Genomic DNA, 11,373 nt, shown 5'->3' on the forward strand with positions numbered 1-11,373 from the left:
TGAGATACATTTTACCTCTAATTATGCACATCATCCTTCCTAAGGGCATTTCCATTTCGCTTTTAGATGCCAGCTGAAGAACCCAAAGTTACACAAGAGTGATACATCATTGTTCCAGAACAAAGCAGTACTTGCCTCACGCACAGCTAGGGACACAAAATGACATTTCATTGTTTTGACCATGGCAGCGTACACACATTGTAACACTCAGCTGTGACTCAGTACAACATCTCTTCCATTCATTGTTCCTAGTCACTGTGGGGAAGTACACAATTATTCTTTCTCTTCTTTTCTGCACCCTCCTTCCCAGCTGCATTGCTGATGGGGAAGGTGCACTTAAGGTCACCCTGGAGAAATCCTGCAGGAGGCTGCAGTGCTAGGGAGGCACTAATGCCACACAGGAATTGTCCCTCATCACAGGGCCCCAAGTATGATTTAACTGTTGTAAATACCAATACTTTTCTGTATCAGAGCACAGCACCAGCACACAAGCACCGCACAGGCTTTACTTCATTCATTCATAAACCATCCGCTACAAAGCAAGCTACCCATTTATTTTTGAGAAATTAATACACTAATTAGTTGCATGGTAATAGCAAACATGAACGTGGAAAACTGAACACCAAAAATGGGAAAGTTTGTGTACTTCTTTCTTTTCTAAAAACAAAAAGAATCATTTGACAGAGGAAATGATCTGTACTCAGGATTCTGTACAATTCCTGGTGAAAGTGACATTCAAATAGCAGAGGGCTTCTCTCCAACCTCCAGAGCGAAGGATAACTCAACCTTGAACTTGATCAGTTCTGCCTAGATAGTAGGGCCCACACGGTTTGGAGGCTGCCTACATGTAAGCACACAAGGAGCAACTGCTGTCCTGCAGAGGAAGCACTCACGCACTTCCACCGAGAAAAGCGCACCAGTAAGTTCATAAGCACGGTTTGACCATGCTTCTGCCTGAAGTCGTGTGTTTCACTGGGGTTAACTTAACACAGATACAGTAACCATCACTACGTATCTGATTGAGATCACTGGGGGGGAAACAGATTATCGCCTATTTTTTTCATTTTATTTTGCACAGCTAGCAGCCGTTTGTAGATTTTTACCGCAGACACAATGAAATGGATTATACAGCTGAGGCTTAAGTGTTGTGTGATGTAATAATATATAAACTTGAGCAAATAATTTTACTTTTCTTTACCTTATTTCCCTTCCTTTATATCTATCTGGTCTACTTTGATAATGATGGCCAGATAAAACTGCCTCTCAGCATTAGTAAAAATGCCATACATAATGGGACTTTGAGCTCTTAGCATCTAAACACCATGATGGCACAGTACAATAATACAAATAAAATGATCTTTCTCAGATGAGAGGCCCATTGTTTCAAGTGTAAGCACAGGCATACTATATCAGTCTTCTTCTTTAATTAGGTTTCAAAACACTAATAAGAGAAAAATGATATTAAAATAATAAATGTGAATATCAATGCATACATAAACTGCAAAAAGTTCACGAGACTCACTTTCCTTTGAAAAACTAATCCATTTTGATAACTTTGAATCATAACATGTCTTAAGTCAAACTACTAAAACTAATTAAACTTATGGTTGTCTATTTTGTAATAATAGCTGGGGGTTTTTTTATGCAGCACCATACAATTACACAGCCAAAAAAAGCTCCTTCAAAATTAATCACATCTAGACATCATTAAGTAGTTACAGGTTTGCGTGTTATTGCTAATGCAAGTTTGTTGCTGGTAGAGTATTAGATGTAATTTTGAATCAAGGTCTGTCCATATTTTTTTAATGCAATGGACTTGTAATATCAGCTACACAGAAGTGTTTCTGTGACACACAGCTACTGGAACATAACCACTACTAAAAAGTTAATAACTCTGGGGTATAGTTTATATTTTCTTCTCTGTTTGTACCAAAATGTTTAATCTACTTCAAGTAGCTTTCATGTCACAAGAATGCCAAAATAGCATAAAGCTTGCAAACTGATTCTAGTCATGTAAAATTAAGCTACTCAGGACGTTTTCAAGATTAAAAAACTTCAATTGTCCTGTTGTGACCTCCCATGCAGACAGTGAACACACACTACCAGTGCAAAGGCATTAAAGCAGTATTTATCACAGAGGACTAAACACCTTACAACCAAGAATTTTAGGGAAGATTGTTTTAAAAACAGACTCCATGTTAAAATGCACAGAGAGATTATTTAAAAGAAGAGTCAAGAACACTTAAAAACCCTAATTACTGCTCATTCATTTCATTCAGTCATAATTAAATTATTCAGATTGAAGTGTCTATTACAACTTCTTAAAGACATATAGGTCTCTGTAAAAACAACTCAAAGCTAAACCAATGTGCTCATTAGGAACAGTAACACTTTATTTTTAAAAGAGTACAGTTATTTTTCTGAATTTGCCCAAAAGCATTCCTTGTTTTCTTTCCAAGAATATTCGTCCTCATAAATCTCCTGCAAATATAAACAAAGAATGGGAAATATTGTGTGAGTCTGCTACATACAGCCACAAGCCAGGCCAAACAACTCAACAGCCATCCTGCTATTATTTACTGATCACAACAGGACTACACAGCACTTGGCTGGCAAACAGAAGAAAGGCCAGCACCCTTAGAACACACTGACTTATATGTGGGCAGATGCTGAACCCTGGGCTGAGCCCCATTAAATTTAGAAGGACCCATCTATACTGAAGTCATTTCACGAAGAGATCTATAAGAAATGATGTAAAAAGCTGTAGAGTACAGAGCACTTGTATCTGAAACTGCCCTTTCACATGTTGCCACGTTAACCTACTGTACCATCATTTTTAAGAGTGTATTTAAATGTATACAAAATGGGAATATTAAAAAAATAAAAGTGACAACAATAGACAAAATACAGTAAATGTTAGATCTTCAGGACAGACTGGACTACCCAGCAGCAGCCCAGTCACAAGCAGCAAATTCAGCAGGGCTTAGAGCCCTTGATTACTGTTTTTGAGACCACAGAACTCCAGTCTCCTGAAAAAGGTGCCAGAAAAGGGGAGGAAGGTGGAGAACATCACTGTTAGCACATGCCAAGTTCTGCCTGGGAGAGAAGGCAGAGGTAACGCTCATTACTCACATGCAACACTGTGGTTATGCAATAAGGCTCTTCCTAGAGCCGGGCTGGTCTCTCCACACATTGTTGTGTGCCCATACTAGCTTTGGGACCTCTGCTCTTCCCTTCATTGTGTGCTGTTGCTTAATGCTTTGTGATTTCTCAAGGCCACGGGGATGAGGGGAAAACGGAAAGACAAGAAATGCCACTTTACTTGCAAACTGCAATGCTGTCCAAAGCAAAGCTGACTCAAAGTTCTTCCACAAGCCTGTGCAGAACTGAGTTTTGCCACTCGAAAGTGGAGAGCTCAGGGTTCCTTCACTTTGACCCCAGGATGGCATTAAGAGGAAGAGGAGCTGGATGGTACAGGCAAGGGAGGGCCTTCCAGGTGCCCTACCTGCCACAGATGAGGCTGCCTGCATTAGAGGAAACTCACTGGTCCTAGACGTTGGCATCCCATGAGGAGCAACTGCTGCCCATAATGCTTCAGCTCCTTCCCTTATTTAGCCCAGCTATCTAAGACTCTGGCGCAGGTCTAAAATCAATTTTCTCCCCAAACATACCTTTTTCCATATTGGGACAGATGCTTTCAAGGTATTGATGCAGTACGTTACAGCTTCAAGGGATTCTGCTCTGTGCGGAGAGGACACTGCAATAATTACACTTGCTTCAGTTATTGGAACCACACTAGGGAGAGAAGAGGAAAAACAGCAGCTTTAGCTAATGCTTAACATCAAGAGCACCCAAAATTTGTGGCCATGTCACGTCAGTATTCTGGCCACACGCTCTCCTGACTCATTCATACTGAGCAAGTGTCAAGCCATGTCCAAAAGATTATACACTTTTTAGAAGAAAAAAACCACAACCAAAATCAGTACCAGATGTGAGAATTCCATGCTTTAGAATAAATAAACCCACCAGACATAGGCTTTTTTCTTCCATTCTTTTTCTTTTTTTTTTTTTTTTTTTTAAAATAAAGTCTATGGAATTAAGAGGGGAAAATGGCTAACTTGCAACAATGCATAGGAAACTCACTGGAAGCTGGCTTAATAACGAACAATAAGAAGTTAGGAACAGCCAGTTCTTATCTGAAAACCTAAGAAATCATCTCAGTTTGCACAAAAATTTGTGAAAGAAGAAACTAAGTCCCTCAAACTATGCAGATTTTGCAATTAAACGAAATTTTTGACAAATTCTGATTTTAAATAATGAAGTTTTTCCTGTTTGGTATGTTATTTTCCAAACTTAACAGAGTAGCACAAGGTTTTGTTTTGCTCTTCACAAGGATAGTATTCCCAAAAGCTGCCTCCCAAACCCTCCCTCTGTACTAAGACTACTCTGGCAAACAGTTCATAGGAAATATCTAAGCTTAATGCTCTGAGCTGCCCTCAAGAGAATCACGCTCTCTGTTGACTATAGAGGAAATCTGAGGAAATTACCCCTCAGAGCTAATGCTACTGTTTGCGATCACCTCCCTAAGTTCCTTCTTGCTGAGAGAAAAGGAAACAGGCATTTGCAACAGACTCTGCAAATCCTGCTAGTTTCAGTGAGAAATCTGATGAACCATGAAGGCTCAAGAGTATGTTAGACACTTGTATTCCATGTTTGGAACCCAACAGAAAATGCTTATCCAAGATTAAAGGAACAACAGGAAGTTCTCTGGCAGGCATGCCTGGGCAATTACCATGTCTGTCCCCTCCCCATAGTCTAAGCTTTCAGCTTCCCTATGACATAATTTGACTTAAATCTGACAATAAGAACATTCTGCAGTACCTCAATGGAAGAGAGAAGAAAAAAAGAAAGTGCTGCCAACTTCACGTCTTTAAAAAAAACCAACAAAATAAACCAATAGGCACCACTTCCCTGAAAGGAAATCTCAGTCCCTTCTCCCCACTTTTGAACCATCACACCAGCACCAAGGATCCTGCAGGGTAAATATGGACTCAGCAAACACTACCAATACACACATTTTTGAAAAGATGATTTCTGAAACAGCTCCGCAGAAAGAGCTTGATCCTGTAGACAGCTTTGCTGCATTACAGTTTTACGATTTATAAAGACTCCTGCACATCCAGCAACTATGTAAGCACAGCCATGCACCAGACATGGATTAATATTCCACTTGCAGAAGGATGAGGTCTGGCCATACATACCCAAGCCTATGGTGCACTGCAATGTGTTTGATTGTTGGCCACTTCTGTCTAACATCTCTGCAGATTTTCTTTATTTCAGACTCTGCCATTGAAGTATATGCTTCATATTCTAAGTGAATCACTTTTTTCCCTTCAAAATTATTTCTTGTAGTACCTAAACACAAATGATTTATCAATCAAAAGTACTGAGTAAACAAATAAATATATTATGTATTTATAACATTTGTGTTATATATTTATTATATAATAACATATTATAGATAAATACTGAGTAAAACTCAGGATCTCCTGCGATGGTCAAGGGCAGCACTGTGCAAATATAAATGACCTCCCCTAATCACGGCTGTGTAAAGAGATTCTTCGAACAAGAGAAATCTTTAATATACAAGGAAGAATTTAGTTTACACATTATATAAGTCTGCAGTCTGTAATGCTCAAGCCTGGGACATCTTCTGTGGTAACTGCTAGGATGCTATTATTGCATTTATCCATGCAACTTTTAAGTGTATTAGGTCAGTATTTAGGAGCCTAGGAGCACTCAGGCTTAAGCACAAAGGGGTTTCAAGATCTGTACCATGTATGTTAAGCAACGGGACACATCTATCAGTCTTGACCTTCACCAGCCCAGGGGTAAAACAGTATTTTACTTTCAACCAAGATCTGAGTTGCAGAAGCTTTCATACAGGTGTGGACGTGTGACTTGCATAGCTACAACATCCCACTTCCCACCTTGAACAAGCTGTGTCCAAGGGTCTGGGACAATAGCTCCCAAGGAGCCCTGTACTCCAAAGCTGCTGTTCCGTTCAGCCCTAGGATAGGCACACCAGCACGGAAGCTTCTCACCACTTTGTCCCAGTGCAACTGCTTAAGAGCTGCCATCGTCTTGTTCTAAATAGTTGAGAATGTGTTTTCTAAACATCCTGGGTTCAGCCCAGGAATTTATTTATTTGAGAAGCAGGAGTTTGGGGTGTGGACAATCTAGGTTCCATTTACTAGACTATTAACACACCCAGAGATCCAGCTCAGAAATATTAAACTCACCAATGAACACAGACACTGCCCCACAGTATGGTGAAACGACCAGCTCTGACACTTCATCTACAGAGAGCTTTTCAGACTTGAGCTTGATAAAATCTTTTGGCACATCTTCGCTTTCATCCATAGCTCACTAGAAAAGCTGAAACCAAACAGACGCTGTTGTTGGTTTTGGCAATACTAGCATTGGCCAACTGCTTTTTAGCCAGTGCTGATGCCCCAATTTGTGCAGAAAGCGTGCACCATCTACTTCCTCACCACAAGAGACCAGTCTCCATGACAAATTAATTTCTCAGTAGACTTGCTGAGAGAATATTAACTGCAAGTATCAAGCAATGACCCTGTTTTTGATGCATACAGGTTCCTTCCTGGTAGGAAAGTCTGGTCTAGTAGGACAAAAGTAGAACTAGACTGAGGCCCCAGTTTAACAGTACAATCAACAGCATGGACCACTGTGCTTGTGTACCTGTGATAAGACAGTCAGCCCCTCCTCCCTATCTTATCCTGAAATCAAACTCAGTTTAAAAAGGAGATTTCTAGTAAACACATATTAGAGTTCTAATTCTAAAGTTTAATATGCTCTCCAGGACATTCAGGTCTTCATAGTATCGGTCTGTTTCAGTTTCTCTGAGTAGAAACCAGTCATCAATTCATCTAAGAATGAGGAGGAAAAGAAGTATTTTGAGAAGCAGAAATAGAACAAGCTGTAATAAATACACAGACTGGCATCTGAAAGCATGCAAAGAAATTAAGCTATTCTAAGGACACCTGTTCCTTTGACCGCAACAAAACAAATAAAAGTTTTTGTTAAGCAGCAGTCAATTCTTTTTCTGTTAAAAAGTGGTAGGAGGTTTTTCATTATTATCTTATTTAGGCAAGCTGGGTATCTACCGGCAGACAGAAACAACTACAAAAGAATAAAAAGACCCAAACCCCAAATTCAAAACAATGCCTGACCTCTCTGACAATTTTCTTCCATTTACTGCATACGTGTTAATCATTTATTAGTGCACCAGCTTATGCTTTCAGGTCAGCACAATGGCTCTCTCCACCAGGAAACACAAGTTATGCTCTCTCAAAAGACTGTCAGGGTGGAGGAAGAGAACTGCAATCCCATGTCTGGACCTAAACAAAAAGAGATTATAGGAACATCATACAGAATCCGTGAGATATTTTAGCACAGGATGGCACTCCATAGGAAATGGAGGAAGAAGTGATACCTACCTAACAGAACCCGGGCAGATTCAGCCTCCACTAATTGGTGGGATAATGGCAACCTCGTCTCCAGGCTGCAGGACCAGGAGCTGATCTCCAAGAAGAACGTACTCCTGCCGAACAGCAAAAACCACTTGATCCCGGATGACAGCAAGCCTGAGGGGGATTGGCAGGAGCACAAATAGGTTTCTAAATAGAGTGTTTGCATTTAACCATGAGATTTCATTAAACAACAAACTGGTGCACAGTCTAGGGCAGCTGAGGTAAATACCACTGAGACTTACGCAACTCTGCTTCCAATACACTTTCAAAAACTCAACAAAAACCCATCTCCTACTCTTGGATTTTCTTCTGGTGGCTAAGGAGAAACAAACTCAGTATAATTTTCAGAAGTCAGGAATTGGTTTTGTCATAGGCCTACATTAGGCTGAACCAATGTATACCAGACCCACTTTAGCAGCTTCTAACAAACAAGTAGGTAACTCAAGAGGGCAGCAACTATCCAATTTGGGATGAGAAGGAAATGTTCCCCCGATTCAGTCTGGCTGGACTGGAGCAATTTTCTTCCATGGCAAGAAGCATTGCGGGATGTTGTTCCTGAGATCTCATGAAGATTCAGTGGTCAGAGTTGCTTTTGTTGTGTAACCTCACAGTATATGAGGCTTTGGGTCTTTTGTACTTACACATCTGAAATTTGCTATTGATAAGGAGTAGCAACAGAACTAAGAGGGTAGATACGATAGGTTTTCTGGCAGATCTTGTATATATTTTTGGATTTCAAATCTGTGAGGTGTTGCTGTAAGAGTCCACAGCTCTGGGTACCATGAGGCAGGGAGTCGCCTTCATGACTAAGTGCAATCACACAGTGAGTATGAGGGCAACACCAGTAAGACAGCAGAAGAAGAATGCCAACATTTTACTTTAGAAGGTGCAGGCATGATAACTGTTATTGTTTCAGACTACAAAATCTGTCAGAGACAGGGCCGTACTGCCTAGAAACAAGTAGGCACGCCAAAAGGGTACAAGTAAAAATTGTCTTATTTCCTACCAGCCAGACAGACAAAAGTAGGCAAGGCAGAGGCTGAGCAAAACACAGTAGCACTGACTCAGAGGACAGACTGAAGGGAGGGACCGTATGAAAGTAAAGCAAGCCACTGAGGAACTGAGCACAACCATGGAACTGAAATGCCCATTAGAAGGATGGGCTTTAATTAATGTCACTTGCAAGTTAATTCATTGGGGAAAATGGGTGGAACAGAGGAGCACTGTCAAGTACGCTCAAGCTGCAGTTTGAATATCCATTAGCAATGTGAATAGAAGTCTGTGGTCAATGCCGTACAATTATGTTGAGTTTTTCCAGAAAAGCTAGGAACAGAAGTATTTTCCAAGAAGGCCACTGTGAAGTAACTGCACATGCAAAATGTACTGCCCCAAGTCATCATTCACAAAAGGACAAAGTCGACAAGCTATGGCAAACTGACCAAAGGTGCTGCTCCTGCTTCGTATTATGAGGTTTCAGAATATACAGTATTCAGAAAATACACTCATTCCCTACTGCTTCCTTCCCCATAACACACTTGGTCTCAATTCTCTGTGAGAAAAAAGACCCTTGTCTAACATTTGGATAGAGCTTCTCATTTGGAAACAGATGTCTTTGCTAAATAGCTAATTTTTTCCATAGCCTTTGAGACTAGATCTAATAAAGAAGGGTGGTGCCTAAAGGAAGACTTTGGCACCTAAGTCCAAAGTTATGGAAATTCCGGTGCATTCAGCTCTAAATCCTGAGGACCTCAACCTCTGTTATATCTTACTTTTTTTTTTTACTCCCCACCCCAAAACGGTGTTGCACCTTTGTCTATTAGGCTCATTCTTGACAAGACTGAGCACCTTCCCTCAGCCTTAACCTGAGGGGGGATTTCTGCTGACACCCCCAAAGAGCACTAGCACCGCATGGGTCCTTACAGCACACAGTGCTCTCTTGGGACAAGACTGCCTATGAAACGCAATTAATGGTGGTGCGGTTTTTTTCCAAGCAGAGGGGGTTGAAAGTGGCTGAGCCTATTTCCTAAGTAAGGGTTAAGGCAAGGTTCCTGACGTGCCTTCCAGAGGGTGCCATAAACTCAGAACAACAGCTAACAATGCAGTTAAAGATAAGCAACTGAAACACCTGCACATTATCACGAATTTCTTATTTACTGCCCTGCCTGTGCTTGATCACTCCTTACGACATCTCACGTTCTCCGCAGGTCAGTAACACAGCTCAGGAGCTTTCATGGGCAGTAGGGTTCCCTCACTGTGGCCCATGGACAAGGGGCCACATGTCCCACACCACCCCTCAGGCCCAGCTTTCGGCTGCATTTATTGGAGCTAGTCTTTCCTTGCCATGTACATAAAGCTACAGCACTTGCAACTGGCCAAAATACCCACCGCAGGTTACAAGAAGGTGACATTACTGTTTTTACGGTGTGAAAGTACTGATCCGTCTTCTAGCTCTATGCTAAACGCTGAATGGGTATTTACCAAAAAATAATAATAAAAAAAAAACCCAAACACAAAAAAACCCAGCAAAAAAAACCAAACCACCCAAATCCGTTAAGCTTTGTACCCCTCAGCAGCAGCTTCCCCGAATACCTGGGGTGAACCCTGACGATCTCCTCCCAGAGCTGCAGCGAGGTGACCTGCCGTGGCACCCGGAGGGTCTCGCAGCGCAGCCCGGCCAGCTCCGCGCTGCGGGCGAAATACAGCACCGAGACCTGCCCGCGGAACAGAAGCCGGTCAGGGGAGCGAGGCCGACTGAAAGGAACGTTAACTTCTCCCACAGCAAAATACCGAAACCAAACCAGCGTTAGGAAAAGCGCTCCCTGGCTTCACGCTGACAAGCCCCGCCGCCTTCCTCCTGCCTCGGCTTGTCAGGAGAGCGGGGAAAGGGCGAGGGGAGTAAGTAAGCGCGGATCCACGTCCTGCTCCCGCCGCCCGGCGCCTCTGCCCGCCGAGGAGAGGGGGTGAGAGAGCCCCGCCGCCCCCGGCCCCGGCCCCCGTCTCGCCTCTAGCCGCGGCCCGCTCCCCAGGCTGCACCTACCTGGCAGCTCATGGAGCCGCCGTCCCCGGGGCGGGCAGCCCTCCGCCGCGGGCTCACGGTGGCGCCTGCGCCCGGAGGAGAAGCGCCGAGCCCGGACCGCCCCCTGCGGCCTAGGCCGGGAGCGCGGCCCGGCCCCGCTCCGCAGTGTTAGGCGAGGCCGGGCCGGGCCTAGCGATGAGGCCGGGCTCCGGGACCGTGACGCCGGGCAGGGCCTAGCGCTGTGGCGCAGCCCGGCTCCGGGGTCCTTGCCCCGCACAGATGGATAACGGAGGTGGGAGGTGGCCCTCGGAAGGTGCTGGGGAGCAGGGGGTGGGACGCCGTGGCTTGGCTTTGCCCCTCAAACGCAGCCTGTCATTTTGGGGACAGCACCTTGAAAGCCAGATTTTCCCGTGGGCTCGGTCCTGAGTGCATGGGGATTGCAAATAATTGCAAAGATTACATGTCTGTTGCCCTGCATGCATTATACCTCCACTGGACGGGCACACAGTATGTATAACGTAGCACATAAAAGCCAGCAATCCATCAACATGCTGATCTGGGATTTCTGGGGTAGGTCCTGTTTCAGTGCAGAGATCGCCCTGGTACCCTCCTCCCTGTGGACAACTGCAGGAGGCCTCCAGCAGTTGCCTGTGTGGAAAAGAGCGTGGTGGAAGAACACTGGCAAACCTCCTGCAGGTTGGGGCCGGGGAGGAGGGGAAGGCGGTGCAGGGTATCAGCAGGAGCTGCGGAGAGACCCCCAGCAGTTGTTCCTCAGGGTGCAACTGTGTTCCAAAAGCATATCCT

At 43.7% G+C, this 11,373-nt stretch overlaps 2 protein-coding genes across 2 annotated transcripts; both read right to left on the reverse strand.

The window, feature by feature from the left end:
* Positions 1 to 533: 533 nt before the first annotated feature.
* On the reverse strand, positions 534 to 6,438 carry LOC141735925 (molybdopterin synthase catalytic subunit). The gene is made up of 4 exons (XM_074569407.1): positions 6,303 to 6,438; positions 5,262 to 5,415; positions 3,672 to 3,795; positions 534 to 2,481 (listed from the first exon to the last, which is right to left on the reverse strand). Exons 1-4 carry the CDS (start codon positions 6,421 to 6,423, stop codon positions 2,413 to 2,415), a joined length of 468 nt encoding a protein of 155 aa, XP_074425508.1. The 5' UTR covers positions 6,424 to 6,438; the 3' UTR covers positions 534 to 2,412.
* Positions 6,439 to 7,283: 845 nt separating this feature from the next.
* On the reverse strand, positions 7,284 to 10,720 carry MOCS2 (molybdenum cofactor synthesis 2). Its single transcript, XM_074569408.1, has 4 exons — positions 10,591 to 10,720; positions 10,143 to 10,264; positions 7,521 to 7,667; positions 7,284 to 7,421 (listed from the first exon to the last, which is right to left on the reverse strand). The coding sequence occupies exons 1-3, from the start codon at positions 10,600 to 10,602 to the stop codon at positions 7,541 to 7,543; spliced, it is 261 nt and encodes an 86-aa protein (XP_074425509.1). The 5' UTR covers positions 10,603 to 10,720; the 3' UTR covers positions 7,284 to 7,421; positions 7,521 to 7,540.
* Between the last annotated feature and the right edge of the window lie 653 nt (positions 10,721 to 11,373).

This window comes from Larus michahellis, chromosome Z (assembly GCF_964199755.1).
Source record: "Larus michahellis chromosome Z, bLarMic1.1, whole genome shotgun sequence".
Taxonomy (NCBI): domain Eukaryota; kingdom Metazoa; phylum Chordata; class Aves; order Charadriiformes; family Laridae; genus Larus; species Larus michahellis.